The 24,056-nt window shown below is 42.6% G+C and overlaps 1 protein-coding gene across 1 annotated transcript; it reads left to right on the top strand.

Annotated features, from left to right (window-relative positions):
- The first annotated feature begins 1,422 nt into the window (after nucleotides 1-1,422).
- Nucleotides 1,423-21,165, top strand: Psmb1 (proteasome 20S subunit beta 1). Its single transcript, XM_041680280.1, has 7 exons — nucleotides 1,423-1,475; nucleotides 1,893-2,168; nucleotides 5,614-5,721; nucleotides 6,766-6,847; nucleotides 9,948-10,077; nucleotides 19,479-19,585; nucleotides 20,916-21,165. Exons 1-7 carry the CDS (start codon nucleotides 1,438-1,440, stop codon nucleotides 21,099-21,101), a joined length of 927 nt encoding a protein of 308 aa, XP_041536214.1. The 5' UTR covers nucleotides 1,423-1,437; the 3' UTR covers nucleotides 21,102-21,165.
- The last annotated feature ends 2,891 nt before the right edge of the window (nucleotides 21,166-24,056 follow it).

Genomic DNA, 24,056 nt, shown 5'->3' with positions numbered 1-24,056 from the left:
TTTACTTAGTACCATAAAGCTGAGATCGAAACGTGAATAGCAAGCAGATACTCTTTATCACGTTTTCAGTGAAAGTTAACTTGTGTCTAAAGAAAGAGAACAAAACATGCGTCTTTGTAACCACACATTCATTTACATTTTAGTTCTGTACCTATCAGCTCTCTTCCCGGCTGTTCCAAGAAAACATTTTGTGTTGTTGTTGTTTTTGTTTTTCTAGACAGGGTTTCTTTGTAGCTTTGGAACCTGTCTGGAACTTATTCTGTAGACTAGGCTGGCCTCAAACTCACAGAGATCCTCCTTCCTGCCTCTGCCTCTCTAGTGCTGGGATTAAAGGCTTATGCCACAACCTCCTAGCTAGGTTGCTTCCTGATGCTTGATTGAATTTCAATATATCTTGATTCCTTTTTTCTGTGCTTCATCTAGGCATATGCAGGTCTTGTTTTGCTTATGTTATTTCTGTTATGGTTTTGGTCCCTTTAAGAGACAAGCCACACCCATTCCCCTCCCCATCCGCTGAGGCAGGCTGATCTTCAACTTCCGGCCTGAGCTCGTTCTCTTTTCCATCTTCCTCTCGGAGAGGCATCTTAGCTTCTGCCTCTCTCCCCACTTCTCTGCTTCCCCCCTTCTCTGTCTCTTTCTCCTCTTCTCTTCTCTTCTCTTCTCTCTCTCTCTCTCTCTCTCTCTCTCTCTCTCTCTCTCTCTCTTTGTCCCCCCCTTCACCCTTCCTCCTCCATAACCCCCTGAATAAACATTCAACCTCACCCTGCATGTCATGTCTATCCATGTTTCTGTCTTCTGCCCGCCTGCCATGTATCTCCCTGCCTGGAACCAGCCATTGCTCGGGGACCAGCGGCCGTCTCTGCCTGGGGCCCACTGCCTGCTGCCACATGACCCGCCACCACTGCTCTGGGACGGGCAGCCATTTCTGCCTGGGACTGGCTGCTCCCAGAGCCCGCTGCCTGCCACCACATGGCCTGCCGCCACCATTTGGGACCTAGAGCATTTCTGCTGCCTACTGCAACGGGGATCTTGGAGCATTTTTTAAAAAAGAACAACAATTTCCCTTGTGTTTTGCACTATCAACAAGTTAATGAACTACTTTAGTCTCTCCCTCTGTGTGTGTGTGTGTGTGTATGTGTGAGATGGACAGTATCTGTGTGTTATGTGTATGGGGTGTTGATCTATATATGGACTCTAATAAGTACAGTAGCATTATGTAGCTATTGTCTCCTTAATGAAACATTTTCTCCTGGAGGGACAGGGAACCCCGTAAGACTTAGGAAATTAAGAAAACTTAACAACGGCCTGACAGGAGGCAACTTAAGGGAAGGAGGGTTCATTTTGACTTACAGCTTAAGGGGATACAGTCCATCACGCAGAAGCATGACACCTGGAGAAGGGGAAGCCACATTGCTTCTGAAGACCGGAATCCCAGTCATGTTGCGTCCACAGACTGGAAGCTTAGAGAGGCGAATGTTAGTTTGCTTCTTTTTTCTTTCTTTTTTTTTTTTTTTTTTTAGTCCAGAAAGCTAGGCCATGGGATGGTGCCACCTATATTTAGGTTGGGTCTTCCCTCCTCAGCTCAACCATCCTGAAATAACCTGCATAAACATGCCCATGGGTTTTTACCAGGTGATTCTGGATTCCGTCAAGTTAACAATATTAACCATTAGATTCTGGCTAGGGAAACTTAAGTCTTGCCACTTGGGTCGCATGGCTGCGTATAGCACACAGCCTTCAACCCAGCAGGAGCTGCTAATTCTTCTCAAACACCAATGTGACCGTTCGAGTTACCGTTCTCTGTAATTGGGTTAACTTTTTGGTATGGCCATACTTTTAACTTTGGATTCCCCACGAGTGAACCCAAATGTTTTCTCGGGGTTGGACAACAGATCCCCTGGAGTCGGTGGATCCAGGATGCGCCGCGGGACGCAGGCGGAGACCTCCAAGAGCAACGACGAGCGCAGGCTAGAGGAGCCCGGTGGGCGGGGCCTGACGGGGCCGGAAGTGGACCTGCGCCGGCGGCCATCTTGCCGTGAGACAGCAGGAGTCGGAACGATGCTCACCATGGCTGCTTACCGGGGCTTCGACCGAGAGCAGGCAATGAGGGCTCAGGGCTCCGCCGGCCCTGCGCACCTGCGGTTCTCGCCTTACGCCTTCAATGGAGGGTAAAAGCTCGGTCTGCTGCGCTCACCTTGGTCGAGCCGGGGTCGCGGCGAGCGGGTGTGGGGTGGCGGGGATGCAGCTTGCAGCCCGGACCCGGACGGTGCACGACGCCCTCGGTGCAGCCAGCTTTAACCCTCTGCTCCGTTGGCGGCTGTGTCGTGGGGCCTGCGGGCAAGGGGCGATGTTCCTGTTAGCATTGGTTCGTCCTGGTTAATAGACGGCGTCGGTGGTTCCGTTGCTGAGCCGTCGGATTCGCTATTATTTCAAATAGAAAATGTCATTGGTTAATTAGACTTAATTTGTGGGCCACTGATTTTTTTTCTTTTAATGCTTGTTTGGCTTAAGTTCAAGGGTGAAATATAGAGGTTTTTTGTTATACTGTGAGACGTGGCCTGCTGGGCAGGTTCTACTGAGCTATGTCCCCGGCCTTCCCCGTGTGTGTGTGTGTATTCTTACTCTCAGATTGCTGTGCATTATAAATATTCGCTGTATTCGAAGGGATGTTTTTCCTTCGAATTTAGGACCCTTGGCAATACAAGGATATATTTCATCAAAGTCTGTTCATTGAAACAACCATTTTTTTTTAAGTGTCTTGTTAAGAAAAGCGAGACAGCCCGGAGGTGGTGGCGCACACCTTTAATCCCAGCACTCGGGAGGCAAAGGCCAGTGCAGCGAGTTTCAGGACAGCCAGGGCTACAAGGAGAAACCTTGTCTCAAAAAAGAAAAAACATTAGCTGTCTTTGTGAATGTTATCCGTTCACTGTGTAGGGAGTGAAATATTGACTGTAGCCTTGACTGTGCCCTCTGAAGAATAAATGTGGAAGTGTGCTCTGCGGCTCCTTTCGGTTTCTTGAATGGTGACATTTTTGTAAACTGCGAGCAGTTAAGTGACTGCTTCATAATCTTCGTCCTTGGCACATTTAAACAGCCCTTTCCAAGAACTGGTGAGAATTAGAACTGGTTTTAAATTCATAGCTTTCGTTTTCCAGTGTGCTGCTTCATTCTGCCGGCTAACGCTAAGTACTTGGGTTGTGAGACATGTTAACTTCAAGGTATTCTGAATGCAGGACTCATAATTAACTTTTTAACTGCTTGCAGTTCCTCTTAATCCATTGCTCTCCTCATAGTTACTTACAGCTCTCTAGTAACTCACCTTTTTTTTTTGTTTCCTATTAGCATTTATTGCATTGATTGCAACTGGCCTGCCAAGTAGCCTCTGGTTCTGCAAAATGATACTAGTTTCTTTGTGGCTTCCAGATTTTGTTACTTAAGACTTTTACATTCTTTATCCCTGGGAATATAATTCCCAAGTCTATTTCTGTAACTTTATTTCTCCAAAGTCCCCTCAATTCTGGCGTCTTTGGGGAAAGGTTTCTAAGTGCACTCTTGTTTTTCACCATAACTCATGTTAGTAAGCAAGACAAGCGGGGTGATGATTCCTTCAGAATACTCTGATTATGTCATAACTCTGCTTATGTCAGTGTAAAGTCGGGGATGCTGTAGTTATTTTTCCCACTAAACACGCTTAGGAAGTCATGAAAACTTGGTTGCATACAGTGGTGATGTATTGTCCTTTTTGTCCCCTTCATCCTACTTCCTTGCTGTTACATCTCTTATTGGAACAGGATTTATATTCCCGTTTCACACACTGTATTGTTGCCGTAATTGTCTTACAACCTCGCTTTGCAAGTGGAGCTTTTCTCATTCTTGTTTGTCTAGCCTTCAGGACACCGTGCTGAGATTGAAAATCTAGCTTGGGATCTGCAACAGTTCATAGCAGTGTGTCTGTCCCTAGGTACATAAAAAGGACCGACCGCCTTAAGTTGCTTGAGCGGACTGCTGTGATATTTTTTTCTTTCTGTTTCTATTCATGATTTGTGGAATACCATGCCTCTCTGCTTTGGGGTTTTAGTGCAGAACTTGTTTTGGTAAAAATATTAGGTAATGTTTTTTGGGTTTATTTCCTAGAAGGACCTATGTTATGTGAATTACGTTGGCTAGTTCTTACACTCTGTAACACATCAGGTACTGTTACCATCAGTTTGAACATTAAAAATTTATCCAAAGTCACACAAATAATAAGTGGCATGAGTGGGCCTCTCCCTCAAGTAATTGCAGTGCCCGGGTGCTTAGTCATCACAGGCTGCTGTCTACTGCATAGCACAGTGACGTCGTTCGCTCCCTAGGAGACCAGTCCTATAGCAGGCGGACATCAACTATTGAATCCTTACAGCATGCTAATGTGAGATGGTTACTGTTATTTAATTATTTATTTTAAAGAAATCCAGTAACTTGATTGGGGAAACACCATTAGGATCTAGATTCTACTTTTATGGTTTTTCTCTGGGATTCTTCAGTAAGTGAAACTATACAGCAGGAAAAAAGATAATCACCTTGCTCTTTGAATGTGGTGTGACACACTGTTTCTGGAAAGACGTCACACACACACAGACACACACACAACTGCTCCATGACTGACTGAAGTTTAGCTTGGAGAATCAATACACTTTTATTGGGGTTTCTATAACAGGAGTATGGGCTAGGAGGTACTTCAAAAAGCAAGGATGATCTAAAATCAACTGTATCTTCGAAAAGTCGACCCCAACACAGTCGATGGCTTAGAAAAGCTGTAATTTTAGATCTCTGTATGATTTGTAGGTAGCTCACAAGACAGAAAATCTCTTACCGCTTGGCTGGTCAGAGCCTCCTCCCACAACAGTTAAGACAGGATCTCACATGTAGCCCTAACTGGCCTGGAACTCACAGAGCCTGCCTTTCCCTCTCAAATGCTGGAATTCAAGGTGCACAAATCAGGGGTGAGGAAGGTCCAAGAATTCTCAGGTTTTCACGGGATGTAACTTCGTTTGCCTCAGATATTCTCCTTATGACTCTTAATAGCACCCTCCCCCCACACCACCATAAAGGATGTTTCCATGTGGAGGAATTGACATTGCCTAACAGCTCTCCTACAAAGAAATAGATGTGGTCCTGAATTCAGCTTGCTTATAGGATTACTATCTATCCAGACCTGGTCTCCAAGAGACAAATGTGTTGCTTTGTAATACCAGTGCTTTTTATACATGAATATTTTTGATCTTTAGTGATGAAGGTTGATTTAGTGTCTTCCCTGTTACCACTTCCCAAGGAGATACTAGAACAGTTCCATTTTGTATTCTGTGTTGTATATTTTGAGAAAATTGAGGCCTTCAGTAGTTAAGTTGCCCTCGGACTTATAGCTGCTGAATCCAGGTCACCATTAGAATCTAGGTTAGGAATTTTCCAAGATGACATGGAGCCAGGGATCCTTTTCTCCAGTCTTTCATTTGAATTCTATTCTTGTATCTAGTAGATTTACCGAGATAGGTCCTGTGGAGCACACTCCTACTTGAAGAGAGAGAGTTGCCATGCTGAAGAATTAATTTTTTTTCTATTTTTTTTTTTAATCAGTACTGTATTGGCAATTGCTGGAGAAGATTTTTCCATTGTTGCTTCAGACACTCGGTTGAGTGAAGGGTTTTCAATTCATACCCGAGATAGCCCCAAATGTTATAAACTGTAAGTAAATCAGCCTTTCTAGATTTATTTTATTTGTATGTTTTGTCTGTATATATGTCTGCGCTTCATGTATGTGCAGTGTCGACAGAGGCCAGAAGAGGGCATCGGATTCCCTGGAACTGGAGTTGTAGTTGGTTGTTAGCTGCTGTGAATTAAGCCTGCCCAGGTTCTGTGGAAGAACAGCCAGTGCTCTTAGCCATCCACAGAGCCTTCTCTAGCCCATAAGTAAATATTTCTAAAGACACTCCACTTGCCTTTGTGGTGGCAGTTGGAAAGGTGCATGGCTAGTTACAAAACTCGGTTAAACTTGCAGTAGAAATGGACCCAACAAGGCTTAGATTCTTTGCACAGCAGTTTAAGATAACGTGGAGTAGAAAATAAAGAAGGCAGCATTGGCATATTTCAGTCCTAGGCATGGCTCACATCTTACCATAAGAAGCAGTGAAGTTTGTCTTACCTTTCCAGTTCCCAGCTACCCAATTTTTCTATCTCATTGGCTGTTTTTCCATAAGGAGATTAGAATTAGACTTTAGTCGTATGTTCATATATTTTTAACTTCTTTTTTTCTGTAGAAGTAGTCAGATTTATGAAACTTCTATATGACCCATGGGCTACATCATGCTTCTCATTTCCCAGCCCTAGATTGTAAAGTAGTAGTCATCCTTATTTTCTTTAGCCTGTTAATGGCTTATCTTTGACTTACCGAAAATTCATTTGGTGTAAGACCAAATGGTATTGGTATGTAGACTCCCATGCTGCAAAAGGACTGACTAGCTGTTGGTTTGTGTGCCTTGTTTTTTTGTTTTAAAATATTTATTTATTTATTATGTATACAATATTCTGTCTGTGTGCATGTCTGCAGGCCAGAAGAGGGCATCAGACCTCTTTACGGATGGTTGTGAGCCACCATGTGGTTGCCGGGAATTGAACTCAGGACCTTTGGAAGAGCAGGCAATGCTCTTAACCACTGAGCCATCTCTCCAGCCCCTTTTTGTTTTGTTTTATTTATAGTCAAATAATTATCCTGAAATTGGCTTTTTACAGAACAGACAAAACAGTCATTGGCTGCAGTGGTTTTCATGGAGATTGTCTTACTCTGACGAAGATTATTGAAGCGAGATTAAAGGTAGGTGCTACCCTATTGAAACAATTCATAAGATTCTTTTGAGCCTCGATATAACTGCTGCATTGGAGAGAGAGCAAGTTAGCAGGCGGAGCTAGCGTATCCTAGAAATAAAGCAGTACCACCACTGGCGGTTGGGATCACACAGATAACAAGGGACCGCAGCACATGTCTGTTTACACCCTTGTGCTTTGTCGTGTTGTCTGTTTTCTGGAGGTGGCCCGAGGACTCTTCTGAGGCTTCTCCTTCTGAAATATCAAGTCTGCTCTGGCAGAGAATGGCCTAGGCAGCCATAGACCAGAGCATAATGTAGAAGTGTCTACCGACCTTTCCTTCCTCACACCTTCACACACTGGTAGACTGCACACAAAAAAAGAAGAAATAATCTCTGGAGCATTGATGAAGGGAGGCAGCTTCAATAGAAATCACCAAGGCATGATGTAATAGGAACACGTTAGGAGGGGTGACCACATTCTCTATGCCTGCTTGGGTCACTTAAGGAGATCCCTCACATAGTCATGAGACAAGTTACTTAACTCACATTTGCTGTGTGTAGCTGTGTAGAAATATTCCATTGTGTATTTTAGAATATCTAGTATTGAAAGCTTCAGAATTTACATTTATTAGCAGACACACCATGCCTTCTATTCCATCCTATATGATAACTTATCTTAGATATTCGTCTTTATTTGTTATACAGCTTACCTGTGATTGTTCAGGGTTTTGACCTTGATCTACAGCACTTAGGCTTAGCTTTAGAAATGCTTGCTGTGTGACTAACAAAAAATGGTAAACTCAGCCAGGCATGGTAGCACAGGCCTTTAATCCCAGCACTCTGAAGACAGGGGCAGGCGAGTCTCTTTTGAGGCCAGCCTGGTCTGCAAAGTGAGTTCCAGGACAGCCAAAGCTGTCATAGAGAAACCATGTGAAAAACAACAAAAATGATGAACTTAAACCTATTTCATGTTTATAATTTTTGTGGATAATTTAAAGTTTTTAAGAATATAGTATATCAGGATTACGAGGTTCCTGTATTGGCATCCTAGTTTTTTTGTTGTTGTTGTTGTTGTTTGTTTGTTTGTTTGTTTTAGTTTTTCGAGACAGGGTTTCTCTGTAGCTTTGGTGCCGGTCCCAGAACCAGCTCTTGTAGACCAGGCTGGCCTCAAACTCCCAGAGATCCGCCTGCCTCTGCCTCCTGATTGCTGGGATTAAAGGCATGCACCACCACCACCCAGCTCCCTAAGATCTTTTTTAACCTGATTATTTAATTTCATTTATTTATTTTATGTGTATGGGTGTTTGGTCTACACATATGTATGTTGACTATGGACATGCCTGGTACTCAAGGAGGTCAAAATGGTGCCTGAGTCCTTGAAAATGTCTGTCAGTAGTTGTAAGCTGCAGTGTAGGTGTTGGGACCCAAACCCAGGTCTTCGCAGGAGCAACAAGTGCTTGTAACTCTGTTGAGCTATCTTTCCACTCTATGATCATGTTTTTGATACTGTTTTCCTTGGTAGACTTGAGAAGCAAGACTATTGCCCTTCAATGATGTGTTTGTCTAGCAGTTTACGAAGAGTGGGACCCCAAATAATACAGTCCGGTGATTCTGTTTGTTTTTGTAAGAGACCTGTTCATAAATATTTTAAGTCTCAGGGGCCATTGCATTTCTGTCACAGCTACTCTGTTTTGCTGTTGGATGGAGAAGGCAGCATAAACAGCATGGCTGTGTTCCAGGAAATTTTTACTTAAAAGAATCGGGTAGTGGGTCAGGTTTGATTCCTCCTGCTGATACCATTTGGGGTGCACAGTGCAGGGATGAGATGCATTTGGAACATCTTCCTCAGGCTCACCTTACATGCTCTGCTTATTACAATGTTGTTGAATTAGTAGTGTAGGAAATGAAGAGGGCAGGGTAAGTAGACTCTTTAGTATTCTTCACATCCTTCCCCTTAAAAATCTTTTTGTTTGGGGCTGGAGAGATGGCTCAGAAGTTAAGAGCACTGGGTGTTCTTCCTGAGGTCTTGTGTTCAATTCCCAGCACCCACATGGTGGCTCACAGCCGTCTATAATGAGATCTGGTGCCCTCTTCTGGGCTACAGGCATACTTGCCATCAGAACACTGTATACATAATAAATAAATAAATTTTTTTATTATTATTAATTTTTTTGTTTGTTTTGAGACAGGGTCTCTGTGTAGTCCAGGCTGTCCTGGAGCTTGATGTGTAGTAGACCAGGCTGGCCTCAAACTCACAGAGGTTGTTCTGCCTCTGTCTCCATGAGTGCTGGGACAACCATTTATTCACTTAGTATAGGGAACCAAGTACAGACCAGAATAACAGTTCTACTAGAGTCTTACCGTATAGAGCAGTGAGCTTATTGGGGTTCTTTAGATGACTACGGATGTGGGGTTACTTAGAGGAACATGGGCAACTAAAAGGCAGCTGAATCACCAACAAGCCCACCGAAGCTTGGGTAGCAGCTCAGAAGGCTGCGTAACTCTCCCATCACCACACAGGCAGCTGAGTGATGCAGAGCTGTCTTCCCAGCAGTTGTTTCCTGTCTGTGTAACCTTGAGAACGGTCCTCTTGAATCGTGATTTCAACTGTCCTGGGATTTGTCAGGTTTATTCATTTTCTGAGTCTTAAGAGTCTGTTCTTTTTTCCAGGGAATGTTTCTGTTCTGAAAGACTCGTTACATGATAACCACCTCAAATATATGTAATTAAACTATCATTTTATGTTAGTAATATTATGTTATTTGGTCATGAAAGAAGTAAACTTTTGCCAGACAGTGGGGGTGCACACCTTTAATCCCAGTACTTGGAAGGCAGAGGCAGGTGGATGTCTGTGAGTTTGAGGCCAACCTGGTCTACAGAGTAAGTTCTAGGACAGCCAGGACTGTTTCACAGATTAACCCTGTCTCAAAAACAAAACAAAACCAACCAACAAACAAATAAGTAAGCAAATGAGTAATAAGGGAATGAATGAATGAAAGAGCTTTTGTGTTGCACTAAGGAATGCCTGTATTATGCACTGGTTCTCATTGAAGTTTGACAGATTCTGACTCTGCTCTCCTGTTTTTTTTTTTTTTCCAAACCATGAAGATGTACAAGCACTCCAATAACAAGGCCATGACCACCGGGGCAATTGCTGCAATGCTTTCTACCATCCTTTACTCACGGCGCTTCTTCCCGTACTATGTCTACAACATCATCGGTGGACTCGATGAAGAAGGTAGCATCTTGCTTTCTGGCAAATGCAGAAGTGTTGTTTCATAAATGTGTATGCTTCCGCCTGGAGTTGAGCCATCTAGCGCAGCAGCTGTGTACTCTGATCATGAAAGTGTAAGAAACTAAAGCTGAAAGGGATAAATTACATCCAGAGGCATACAAGTACTATAAGGTACCTAGTGAAGGCGCCAGTTACATTTTCTCAGGATCTGGAATGTGTTGGTAGTTATTAGCTTTTATCTTACAGATTTGACCTACATAATTTGACTACAGACATGTTTAGTTCAAACAGTTTTTGATAAGGAATTTCTGGAACTGGAAGAACTTGTGGTTAAGCGCAGTTACTGCTTCTGCACAAGACCTGAGTTTGGTTCCCAGCCCTGACATGGTGGCTCACAGCTGTAACCATTTGTAACTCCAGTTCAGGGAACCTGGTGCCATCTTCTGACCTCTGAGGGTCTCAGGCACCTCATCCTGTTGTGTAGCAGGCTTTTCCTGGGGAGACGTAATACATACACACTGCTCACCTAGATATGTAGCCAACAGCAGACCAGTGTGGATACCATCATAGTCCAGAGTGGTGAACTACTGAGTTTTGCTGGGGTTCCTTACTGTAGCAGAAGTGACTCAAGGAAACCTGGAGCACACTGTACAGCCTGCAGGTTGTTTGATAGGTTGGAGAGTGTCACTTCTAGGTAGTTGAACAATACGTTTTCAGGCAGCTCAGCCAATCTTTTTTTTTTTTTTTTTTTTGCAGCTTGGCTTGTCTGGAAGTGACTTCTCAGCATTATTTATTATTTTCTCTTGGGAGAGAAAGGGGTCTTGTAAATCTGATTAGTTCCAGCTCCTTCCTGAAGCCATTTTGAGTTGTTTATCTTCTGTCTTAGCTTTCTTATAGGATGGAATGTTTTAATCAGGGAGGAAACTGCTATACAATATAGTCATACATGCAGGCAAAAGACCTAGACACATAAAATACAAATAAATCTTATTTTTTTTAAAGTATTTTTGGAGCTGGACATGGTAATACATGCCCATAACCCCAGCACTTTGCAGCTGAAGCAGAAGAATTGTATCCTTCATGTTCAAGACCTTGTCTCCAAAAGCAAGGGTGATTTGGGTTAATTAATACCTGTACATCTCACAGTGTTCTCAGAATAGGCATCTTTAGATTTTTCTGTCAGAGTAAGATAGGATATATTTTTTAAGACTTTTCTTAGGCGGGATATGGTAGCACATGCAATGCCAGCACTCTGGCAGAAGGATCTGTAGACGGAGTCCCAGAGATTTTTTTTAATATTTATTTATTTATTTATTTATTTATTTATTTAATATACAATATTCTGTGTTCATGTATGAACTGCAGGCCAGAAGAGGGCACCAGACCTCATTACAGATGGTTGTGAGCCACCATGTGGTTGCTGGGATTTGAACTCAGGACCTCTGGAAGAGCAGGAAATGCTCTTAACCGCTGAGCCATCTCTCCAGCCCCAGTCCCAGAGATTTTTGTCCCAACTGCCTGGTCCCCTTCCTGGCAGCTGCTTATTTATAAATGCTCAGCTGATAACTCAGGCTTGTTTTAAATTAACCCTGATTCTTTTCTGTGCTAAGCCATGTAGCTTGGTGTTCTCATCTTGTTCCCTCTGTGTCTGCTGCTAACTCCTGACTCTGCCCTTCTTCTTCCCAGAATTCTTAGTTTGGTTGCCCCGCCTATGCTTTCTGCGTAGCTCCAATCAGTGTTTTATTAGACCAGTTCAAGTGGCAAGTCTTTACAGTGCATGAGAGGATTATTCCACAGTAAGGGTCTCTGAATTTGAGGCTAGTTCTGTCTACATAGCAGGTACCAGGACAGCTAGGACTTCATAGAGATCCTGTCTCAAAAAACAAAACAACATAAAAAGGTGTGTGCGTATGTGTTTGTATTTATTCCCCCTCCTCACTGTCGTTAGTTCTTGGAGAACTTTGTATAGTATATTTTGAACATAGTCACCCATCTCCCCCGTTCCTCCCCGGTATACCATTCCCTAATCTTCTGCCCACCCAACTTTGGGGCCTCTTTGTCTTTCTTTCTTTCTTTCTTTCTTTCTTTCTTTCTTTCTTTCCTTTTTTTTTTTTAAGCGTCACAAGTGCAGTTTTTGTTACTCATACTCTTGGCTTCCACTAGGATGTGGTCAGCCTGCCAGGGGACATACCCTTAAAACCAGCTCTCCCCCTATAAACAGCTGTCAGTTGACAAAAACTCCTTTGCTAGAGGTGGAGCTAATGTCCACATCCCTTCTCTGTGTTGCTTTGATTAATCACACTGCTGTGAGTGCTGATGCCCGGGTGTCTGTCCTTCAGTGTCCAGAAAAGGGTCACCGTAGTTGGCACACCATCTTTTCACCCACACAGGTACACATAATGGAAACTCTTATTCTTTGATTGTGTGTGGGGTGTGATAGGCATGTTTGTGCAGATGCCTTCAGAGATGTTGGGAGCTCCCCGCAGGTGCTAAAGGATCTTCAACTTGGGTCCTTTGCAAGAGCAGTAAGTATAATCTTAACCACTGAGCCATTTTTCCAGCCCAGACTTTTGTTGTTTTAAGATAACGATGTCTTAAGAAAAATCAGTCTGTGGGGGCTGGAGAGATGGGTCAGCGGTTAAGAGCACTGACTGCTCTTCTAGAACACCTGAGTTCAGTTCCCAGCAACCACATGTTGGCTCACAACCCTCTGTAATGAAACCTGATGCCCCCTTTTGGCTTAGCCTGCAGGTGTACATGCAGGCAGAACACTATATACATAATAAATAAATCATTAAAAGGAAAGAAAAGAAAAATCAGTCTGTGTATGTATGTGTGTAAAAGTGTATACATATATGTATGTATAAAATTGTCAAAAAACAAACTTAATTTTAAAAAATTATATGACTAATAGCTACAATAATTTTTAAAAAGTAGCAACTTTAAAAAGAAGTAAGTCTCTGTTACTGATGTGTCCCTCAGCCGGATTCTGGCAAGGGGCTCTGGAGATGGAATGTAGGTGAGACATTTACCTCCGGGTTACTGCATTTGACCCCCGGCCTTCTCCACTCCCCAGGGGGACCCACTCCCCCACTACGGAGAGGAGCCCTGTGCCTTGCCCCTTGCTCGTCTGTTTTTCATGCCTGTTTTTCCTCGGCTCGTGTTGATATTTTACAGTGCCTCTCTGACTTCGATTTCTTCTTTCTCCTCTTCCTCATTCTCCTCGTCTTTCACTCCCTATTCTTTCCATAACCACAGCTTAGTTATTGCCCGTCCTTATTTTTTTTGCCTTGTGAATAGTTCATATTTTTTCTTGCCCTGCTTTTTGGAAATTCCCTCAAGGATTTTTTTGTTTTGTTTTTTTAATTCTGTTATTGCTTTTATTTCTGGTGTCTTTTAATTTTTAAGGACTAAGGGTTTTTTTTATTATACTAGTTTTGTTACTTTTTGTACTTTATTAGAAGTTTTGTTTTCTCTTTATGTTTTTTCCCCTGTATTTCATAATGGAGCCCATAATTATAATGGCTTATTAATTCAGGACTGTTTCTTCATCATGAAGAGTGATGTATTGTCTCTAATTAGCAGTCCTTAGCAGTATCGTAGTATACTACTGCTATACCACTGTAGTTAAACTATCATAATTATTACTACTATAATTTTTAAAATTTAGTTCTTTGATAATTTCATACATGCATATAATAGGTTGCAGGTTCCATGTACCTTCTCAGCTGACAGCTGGAGCCTTTTGTTGAGGGTCAGTTTTCTGTTCTTTCCTGCCCACTCAGCCTAAAGCCCCAAGTCCGCTAAGTCTCCGAAGACTTGCTGTGCTGTCTTGTGCGCTAGGATGGGAGCCTGGGGCCCAGTGTCAGGACCTCCAGGGTCTAGATGGTGTTTCCCTGATAGGTCCGTCTTTGTCTGTGACTTTATGTTTCTCTTCTCTACTCTGTCAGTGTGCTCACTTTGATCTGTATAGTGGGTTTTTTGTTTGTTTGTTTTGTGTTTTGTTTGTTTGTTTTTTTGCAACAGGGTTTCTTTGTGTAGCCTTGGATTTCCCTAGACCTCACTCTGTAGACCAGACTGGCCACGAACTTAGAGATCCTCCTGCCTCTGCCTCCTGAGTGCTGGGGTTTTGTGTGTGCCACCACCGCCCAGCCTTGATGTCTCTTCTTAATTCTGGGAATTTTTCTGTTTGGATTCTTTTTTTTTTTTGTTTTGTTTTGTTTTGTTTTTCGAGACAGGGTTTCTCTGTGGGTTTGGAGCCTGTCCTGGAACTAGCTCTGTAGACCAGGCTGGTCTCAAACTCACAGAGATCCACCTGCCTTGCCTCCTGAGTGCTGGGATTAAAGGCGTGCGCCACCATCGCCCGGCTCTCTTTTTTTTTTATTATTAAAATTTTTTTTAATTAAAAATTTCTGCCTCCTCCCCGCCTCCCTTTTCCCTCCCCCTCCCTGGATTCTTTTAAAAATGTTTTCTTTGCTACTAAAACAAGTTCTTCTGTGTCTCTAGCCAGTGTCTTCAGATATCCTGGGAATCCCCCTGGTACCTTCTTAATATCTTATCTCTGTTCGTGGGGGATTGTCGCAGTTTTCCCATCTTGTCTTCAGCTCAGGTGATCTGTGATCTCCATGGTCCATTCTGTTGCTGAGACGTTACAGTTTTATTATTAACGTCTGTGTTTTATTTCTGGCATTCCACATTGCTTTTTCTTCAGTGTTTCTATCCATTTGTAATTCCTCTTTCATATAGGCACCACTGCCTACTTGAGTTCTTTGTTAAGATTTATTTTATATGTGTGATTATCTGCATATATTTATATGTACCACATGTATGTCTGGAGCCTGCAGAGGCCATAAGAGACCATGAAATCCCCTGAAACTAATTACAGAGTGTGAGCCACCATGTGGGTTCTGGAAACCAAACTTGGGGCAGCAAGTGCCACGCTGTCTCCGGCCAGAACCCTTCCTTACTTCATCCAACTCTTTGTTCCTTTGAACATGCTTATTATTTTGAATTTTCTCTTTGGGATTGCATTTAACTCACTGTGATTAGATGTAAATGCTATTGGGTTAATTTTTTTTTTTTTTTGAAGTTGTGTTGGTTTTCTAGTTTCTGCTTACTGCATTGTGAATTGCATGACTGTATGTTTTGGTGATTTTTGTTTATTAGCTATATTCTTTCAGTTGGAATAATTGCAGTGTTTAGGTGGTACTTGGGTTTGGTAGTTTATAATTTAGAAATAGTTCCTTCAGGAGCTCTGGGTTCTTCATTTAAGCTCCATCTCATGTCCTGAGTGGATACTGTATTACTACTGTGCAGTTTCCTGAGTGGGATACTGTGTTATTACTGTGCAGTTGTCCTATTAGCCACTTAATAATGGTGTCCTTTTAGACTTCAATAACTGTTGGAGATAAATCACCAAGGGTAGTATACAGTATACTTTTTTGGATTTTAGTTAATAAGATTAGGAGTGGGAGGGAAGTAGGGTAGGTAAGAATAAGGATTAAGTATTAGGTCAGCTTTGGAAAGACATAATTCAAGGTGGGTGAAGCAGCTAGAAAGGGAAAGCATAATACTGTTAACTCTGCAGATTTTAGAGATTGTCTAAGTTATGGAATTTGAGGATTAAGTGATAAAAGGTCAAGGGTGAGAAGATGTAGGAGTAAGAGGAGGGGGTATGAGAGGTGGCTGAAGAGTGAAAAATTGCCTTTGTAAACTGGGTTACCAAAACCAAGTCTTATGAGCTAATTTACACCCAGGCAGTGGTGGCACATGCCCTTAATCCCAGATCTTGGGGAGGCAGAATCTCTGAGTTCGAGGCCAGCCTGGTCTACTGAGGGAGTTCTAAGACAGCCAGGGCAGCGTGGAGAGGAGGGAGCCTAATTTATGTACAAACGAAAGCAAAACCATGGGGGGGGGGTAACTTATGTACAAGCGAAAGCAAAACCACTATGAAACATGCTAGAGTAGAGTTTAACTAAAAAGATAAAATTATACTTGTAAAATGAATTGCTGGCACAGATACTGAGTTGAAAGATGAGATTCTTAAATCCCCCTGGCTACAATAGGTTCCTTGCTGTGGTGCTGTGTGGTGTGAGGGAGAATGGGAGTTATTCCCGCAGCCTGGGGTTCTTGGGGACCTGGGGCTGTTGAGGCTGGAGGCCTGCTTCTGTGGTGGTCTCTGATTTTACCAGGGATCTGGTCCCCAGTATTACCATGTGAAGTCAGACCCTGTGAATGTCCATGATTTGTTGGAATTTGGGGGTTTTGTTTGTTTTTTAAGATGGTTCCTCTCAGTCTGTAGCTCAGGTTGACAAAGTTTGTTTTGCTCCTCCTATCTCAACTTCTCAGCTGATGGGGTTACAGTCAGGAGCCACCACACTTGGCTCTACAGTTTTTAAAAGATGTCTTCTAGGGGCCTGAGAGACGGCTTAGCAGGTAAGAGCACTTGGCTACTCTTTCCGAGGACCCAGCTTCAGTTTCTAACCCATATGACAGCTCACAAAGGTCTGTAATGTCAGTTCCAAGGGATTTCATGCCCTCTTGTGGCCTGTTCGGGCATGCACACATGTCGTGTACTTCCAGGGGTGCAGACAGACACTTGTACATGCACACATGTCGTGTACTTCCAGGGGTGCAGACAGACACTTGTACATGCACACGTGTTGTGTACTTCCAGGGGTGCAGACAGACACTTGTACATGCACACGTGTTGTGTACTTCCAGGGGTGCAGACAGACACTTGTATATGCACACATGTCGTGTACTTCCAGGGGTGCGGACAGACACTGTACATGCACACATGTCATGTACTTCCAGGCGTACAGACAGACGCTCATACTTGTACACATTTTTTTTAAGATCTTTTCTAAAATTGTCGTGATGTTTTCTTTCATAAAACTCAAGTGATGCATAAGCATATAGTACCTTCCAGTTTTCCTCAAAGGTAGCCGGCTACAAGTAAGGTTATATACATTGAACATGCAAGGAACACATGCATTTACTAAGAATGACCTGTTTGTTTTAAAATTACTTGTTTCAGCAGGGAGTGTTGGACATGGTGCAGATGGGAAAGTCAGAGGACAGTTTTCCAGAGTTGGTTCTTGGCTACCACCAAGTGGGTTCTGGAGATCAAGTTCAAGTCACCCAACTTTGCAGCAAGTGCCATTACCTTCTGATCCGACTTTCTGGCACTGACCCCAGTCTTAGCAATATGTTAGCTCACTCTGAGCACTCTGACCAGGTTGAGTCTATAACTGAAACCAAAAGCCTGACCAGACAGTTACAACAGGTGGAAACAGTCTGGTTCCAAGAATTAGGTGCTTTCTTTAGTGTTTTTTTTTTGGGGGGGGGGTGTTGTTGTTGTTATTATCTTAGGTTTTTGGGACAGGATTTCCCTGTGTAACAGTTCTGGCTGTCCTGGAACTCCCTCTGTAGACAAGGCTGGCCTTGAACTCACAGAGATCCATCTGCCTCTGCCTCCATGTTTAACTTTTTTTTCTCCCTCCCTTCCCCCTTCCTTCTTTCATCTCGTTTTTAAACAATGTTGTGCTTCTATTGTGAGTGAATGCCACTTTTCTAATAACTTAAGATTTCTGTAATTTTTTTGCCATTTTGAACATTGCAAAAATATCTGCCTGACTTATTTTAGAAACAAACAATGGATAATTCATTCAGTGTTTCACAAAGAAACACACAAAGTCAGAGTATCTTGGCAAGGCAATTCTGCTTGCAAAAGATGCACTGGAACCCAAATGAGCCTAGCAGCACAGCAGGGCCAGCTGGGCCCATTTTGTCCCTGTGACTGCACCTCATCTCCTTGGTGGGAGCTCAGCCTCATTATCTGACATAGTTGGATAGTGGATGTGAGAGTCAGGAAAATGAGTCCTTATCAGCTGCCTGTAATTTAATTTTTTTATTATACACTTGTAAAAAAATTTGTATTTACAGTTTTTTTTTAGGTAAGTCCTGTTCTGCAAATGAAGTTATTTTTGTGTCAGGGGTATGGTCTTTTTTACATTGGACAGATACTGATGTCAAATTGCTTTTCCAAAAGACATAATTTGATTTCAGTGGAATCTGTAAGATTTTTTATGTTTCTGTCTCTCTCTTTTTCTTTTTAAAAAGTTACTTGGGCTGGAGAGATGGTTTAGCATTTAGAATACTTGCTGTCCTTCCAGAGGACCTGAGTTTGGAGCTCATCACACACATTGTCCTGTGTTGTACAGTTGCCTATGACTCCAGCCTTAAGGAATCTCTTGGCCTCCATAAACATTTATACATATGATGTGAACATTCATGTGTGAATATATTAAATATATATAATATATTAAAATAATATATTTTTAAGTTACTCATTCTAGTAGTTCAAAACAAGCTGTAACATTTTGGGAAAAATAAAACTCTTACTGATAGCATTTGTGTTTTGCCAAAACCCTTCCTTTATTGAATATTAAGTAAATGATTAAATGTTACCATTAAGTTGGGTTTGCTGATGTTTGGCAGTGGGTGGTTCTCACCTGTACCAGAGTCTGGTCATGAATTCACTGTCCTCCTGCTTCAGCCTAAAATGCGGTATTTTAGGGTTTCTGTTGCTGAAGTGAATCACCATGAGCAAAAAGCAAGTTGGGTAAGAAAGGGCTTATTTGGCCTACACTTCCATCATTGCCGGAAGTCAGGACAGAACTCAGCGGGGGCAGGAATCTGGAGGCCATGAGGAGATGCTGCTCACTGACTTGTTTATCAGAATTTACTCAACCTGTTTTCTTATAGAACTCAGGACCGCCAGACTAGGATGACTCTGCCCACAGTGGACTGGGTTGTCCTGTGTCAATCAATTAAGAAAATGCCCTACAGGATTGCCTATAGCCCAATCTTATGAGGCATTTCCTCAGTTGAGTTTTCTCCTCTTTGATGACATAAAACGAGCTGGTACACATGAATTGTACAGTATATTGGTAAAGAGTATGTTTACTTAATAGTAAAAAGATAAACACAGTAAGTTTTTGGTATTTTTATTTACATTCAGCTCTAAGAAAATTTTTAACTATCGGGTCTGTGCTGAAACTACACAAGCTTATTTGTTAGTAATAGAATGCAGATTTTGATTAGAACTTCAAATAAAGGCGTGTGATCATCACCTAATGTGTCCGAATGGCCTGCTTGCTCCGGGCCATGAGATGGTTGTCAGTGACATTAGTTCTAGGCAAGTTGGCCACAGTGTTGGGGCATCAAGATGTGAACCTCTTATCTCTGACCCCACTTTATAAATAGTCTGCTGGGGTCCACTGCACAACAGTAAAGTAAATGTATTCTGACCTTTGCCAAAAGTTTGGCCAAATTCGTAACACTCTGTATCATATTCTGACTATTTCTCATGGTGTAATGTTTACTTTTTATTCTTTAAGGAAAGGGAGCTGTGTATAGCTTTGACCCAGTGGGCTCCTACCAGAGAGACTCCTACAAGGCTGGGGGCTCAGCAAGTGCCATGCTGCAGCCTCTGCTTGACAACCAGGTAATGTCATGTGTGGACCTCTGCCAGTGGCAGCTAAAGCAGCTGTGGTGCCCTCCAGCTTTTTCATTTTGCTGGGATGCTGCTAAGGTCTTCTTGATTGGTTTTGCTACCAAATCGTTTTTTCTCTGTTCTTCTGGTGCCTTTTTTTATCTGCCCTGTGGCTTCCCAGACTCTTTCTCTGCAGTTGTTGGTCATGGCTCCGGTCTTGTCCATGCTGTCTTTACCTGAAATCACATAAATGCCTCCCTCATTACCCTTACTGTTTCAGTTTATCCCTATTTTATATTCCACCTCAATTCAGACCTGCATTTGTTGGGTTTTCTAATAATTCTTTCATCCTCCAAGCTGATTTCTAATTGGTGCTGCTCATGATTCTTGTCCCCTGCCCTCTGCTGTTTGCCCATATCATGTCTCCTGTACCACACCCAGCCTTTGTTTTCGCCTGAGATGTCTTCTTCCTGACCCACACTTTGGTCAGGAATAGCTCATGATCTTCAATTTCAATGTCTTCTCCTAGTTTGTTTTCTGTGCCATTAAAAAAGTACCACGACCAAAAGCAACTTGGTGAGGAAAGGGTTTATTTCAGCTTAGCGACTTGTACTCTTTGGAGGGAAGTTGGGACAGGAACCTAGAGGCAGGAACTGAAGCAGAGGCCATGGAGGAATGTTGCTTACTGGCTTGTTCCCCATGACTTGCTCAACCTGCTTCCTTATGCAGCCTAGGACCACCTGCCCGCGGTGGGCTGGATCCTCCCACATCAATCGCTATCTAGAAAATGTCCCACCAGACTCATCAATATAGGCCAGTCTGATGGAATTGTTTTCTCAGCTAACCCTCTCCCCCACACACACACCTTCCCAAGTAACCTGCACAAGTCTTTCTGATAAAGCTGCCTTTTACCAGACTTACTTAATGGCCATTCTGGGCGGTCTTGGCTCCCCCTCCCCACTTACTATGATTTTTTTTTTCACAGTGTCTGTGTCTCAGTGTTTGTGCTCTTGAGAAGTTGGGAGCTTGTCAGATTCCTGTGTGTTTAAACTGGGACTAGAATATTCTTAGTTTGAAAGACTGGAGAGATGACTCAGCGGTTAAGAGCACTGACTGCTCTTCTAGGTTCGATTCCCAGCTCCCATATGGCCGCTCACAGCTGTCTGTAACTCCAGGATCCAGCTCCCTCACACATTGATACATATAGGCTAAAACTGCAATAAAATAAATAATTAAAAAAAAAGACATCCTAATGTAACCTGTTACATCCAGTACAAATCCTGGGACACAGGGAGTGTGCTGTGGATGTTGGGATGCTTCATACGAGTTTCTGTCTTTCCAGGTTGGTTTCAAAAATATGCAAAATGTGGACCACGTGCCCCTGTCTCTGGACAAAGCTATGCGGCTGGTGAAGGATGTCTTTATTTCTGCAGCTGAGAGGGACGTGTACACTGGCGATGCCCTCAGGATCTGCATTGTGACCAAGGAGGGCATCAGGGAGGAGACTGTTCCCCTGCGGAAAGACTGATTGTGAGCCGTGTATTGGAGCTGTGGCACAAGCTTGTTATTATTAAAAAGAAGCATGAAAAGTACTCATTTTCTTACAGTGTCTTCTCTAGGTGTGACAAATTGGGAAGAATTTCTTTTTTTGTGGCTGAAGTGATGACTCATCAGTTCAGAAAGTGTGGCTCTTGCAGAAGACCTAAGTTTGATTCCCAGCACCCACCTGTAACTCCAGTTCCAAGGGATACGATGCCCTCCTCTCTCCTCAGTAGGCACATACACATAATTATATATAATGAAAAATAAAATCTTTAGTAAAAGAATTTTTCTTTATTTGGGTTTGCTTACTTATTTTAAGATTTACTTTACATTTTGTATGTGCTTATGTGAATATATGCTACATGTGTGCAGATACCTGTGGAAGCCAGAAGTGGGTGTCAGTTCTGGAGCTGGGTTTCAGGTGGTCAGGAGCTGTCAGATGGTGCCATCCAAACTTGGATCATCTGGAAGAGCCATATGCTCATCTCTCCAGCTCTGAAGAATGTCAAAAATAAGACTAGGGAGATGGTGGTTTGGTTTGGTTTAGTTTTTTGGTTTTTCAAGACAGGCTCTCTGTAACCTTCTATCCTTGGCTGTCCTGGAACTCACTCTGTAGACCAGGCTGGCCTCAAACTCTGCCTTCCAAAGGTTGGGATTAAAGGTGTGTGCCACCACCTTCTGGCTAAAGACTTTTCTTGTTGACTAAAATTGTTGGCATCTGTGTGTGTTGGAGGACAGAAGACAACATGAAGAAGTCAGCTCTCCTCCACCCGGCGGGTCCTGGGTTATTGTCAGAGACTGCTCCTTCATTTCCCAGCCCAAAAATAATAGCACAGAAACTATATTAATTGCAAGATTGTTTGGCCAAAAACTTAAGCGTATTTCTAGCTAGCTCTTAAATAAACCCATTTCTACTAATCTGTATCTCCTCGTGGTTATGGCCTACCTGTAAAGTTCCTTCCGGAGTCTGTCTCCTGCTGCAGGTATCTTTTCTAGCCTAGCTATATTCTGTTAAGCTATTGGCCGAAAGCAGCTTTATTAACCAATTGCAATCGAACATAATCATAGCATACAGAGGGAAGTCCCACATCACTGAGGGTCATATGTGGGTTACCAGGCTTGGCAGCAAGCACCTGTTAAGCAAAACTGCATTTTAACTGTTAATAACACTTGAATAAGCTGAATTGTAAATGTTAGGACTCACCCAGCTACAGAACTACCTCAAGTGTGGCAGCATTTACTGTTAATTGGTAATGTTTAAAGAGTTCAGTTGTTTAAAAAAAGGGGAGATCGTATGGAGTGTTTTTGACAGTTAAATGTTGTATATGCAGGTGTTTTAAGAATGATAAAAAGCCAGACAAATTTCCTTACATTTATCCCTTCCAAAAAAAAATTTACCCCAACTGGTAAACATGTCAAGAATCCATAAATACATTTATTTACCCTGTGTCTTCCAGGCTTCAGAACACAACAGATGTTGGTGTTTATGTGTGTTAGGCTCTTAAATGGACCAAACAAGAAGGGATTTATTAGGGGAGTTGATACAGAACATTCTCCAGAGTTAGAGTGTAAGCATAGCTAGTTGAAGCTCAGCTGAATAGGACTTCCAGAGTACTGGTCTTCACAGACAGCTTTATACTGTAACCCAGGCTAACGTTAAACAGTCATCTCTGCCTTTGCCTTCCAAAGTGCTGTAATTATAAGTGTGAGCCAAGATGCCTGGCTGAGAACCTGTGTTCTGATGGCCAGGGGAGGAGGAGAATCTGTTCTGCCTCTGGAGAGATGACAAATTGCCCCTATTCTTGCTTCTTTTTATTCTGTCTTTCTGTCTACCTATTTATTTTGAGGCAAGATCTCATGTATACCATATTGGCATCAACCTTGCTATGTAGTTGAGGACCTCTGTTCCTACTTCTACCTTTAACTGCTGGAATTAAAAGTGTTCACCACCACACTGTTTATGCTATGACTATACCCAAGGTTTTGTGCCTCCTGAGTGTAATAACTAATCTCGGTTGTCAAGTTGAGTGCATTTGGGATAAACTAAAAACCCAGGTTGCTGGGTACTAGGTGACCCACCAAGCTGCAAAGTTGGACGTGCAAAGCAGCAATCTTATCAAATGGAAGTGGTTTGTATCTGATCAGGTCCAAATAGATGAAAAACAAGCAAGTTACATGAAGTTGCCCAAGTACTTTTTCTTCTATTCCTGTTACATTGTCTTCTCTTCTCAAGCATGTTCTTATGGCTTCATGGAGTGTGCTTTATGATTGGCTGAAGAAAAGATAACTGGGGCCTGATTTTCTGGTTATTTGGCATGCTGGGCAGGCACCACCTAGAAGTGGGCAGCTGCGTCATTACAATCATGACAGATACTGGTGAACCTCAGCCAAAGCACATGGTCGTACATTTTGCTTGGATTGAGAAATGGTCAGTTGTATAGTTGTATTCCTGGGCTGAAACGTGGCTTGGCTGGATAGTCAGGGATTGGAAGTGAGGCATTTGGGGAAGAATTTTTGACTAACTGTTCTTGGTAACTGAGGTATGTCAATCTAGGGTATTTTGTGTATGTGCTTTTAAGTAAGCTTATCCTGAGAAAGGCTTAGGTCCCGGACATCCAATGCATGCATTGTAGTCACTTGCTGGCTAATAAAGACTTTCTTGGCTTGAACCTGTGTCTGAATGGTCTTCTGTAGTGGGTACCTCACAACAACAGATCGTATAAAGATTGTGTTTGTCAGTGTCTTTTAATTCTCTTTAGCTACAGATTATTTTAACACAATTTCTGAAGCCTTTTGGCATGGCCTTGTTGCTGAGGTTCAGAATGTGTTGTCATGTAATTCCTAGAACTCACTCAATTATCGGGGTGGCTTTTAATGAAGATTGTAAACACACTTTAATCAACCTCCAAGGTGTTGTTTGAAAAGCTACCTGATGGAGGAA

This window comes from Microtus oregoni, unplaced genomic scaffold (assembly GCF_018167655.1).
Source record: "Microtus oregoni isolate MIOR12 unplaced genomic scaffold, Mior012 000033F_ref0000390, whole genome shotgun sequence".
Taxonomy (NCBI): Eukaryota; Metazoa; Chordata; class Mammalia; order Rodentia; family Cricetidae; genus Microtus; species Microtus oregoni.
This window is presented reverse-complemented; position numbering and strand designations above follow the sequence as displayed.

What these genes read in the sequence shown, in the direction of transcription:
- Psmb1 (XM_041680280.1), top strand. Translation starts at nt 1,438, where the DNA reads ATGTTGCGTCCACAGACTGGAAGCTTAGAGAGGCGAAT. An exon ending in CCTTACGCCTTCAATGGAGG is followed by an intron (nt 2,169 to 5,613) that starts GTAAAAGCTCGG and finishes TTTTTTAATCAG; the next exon opens with TACTGTATTGGCAATTGCTG. An exon ending in AGCCCCAAATGTTATAAACT is followed by an intron (nt 5,722 to 6,765) that starts GTAAGTAAATCA and finishes GGCTTTTTACAG; the next exon opens with AACAGACAAAACAGTCATTG.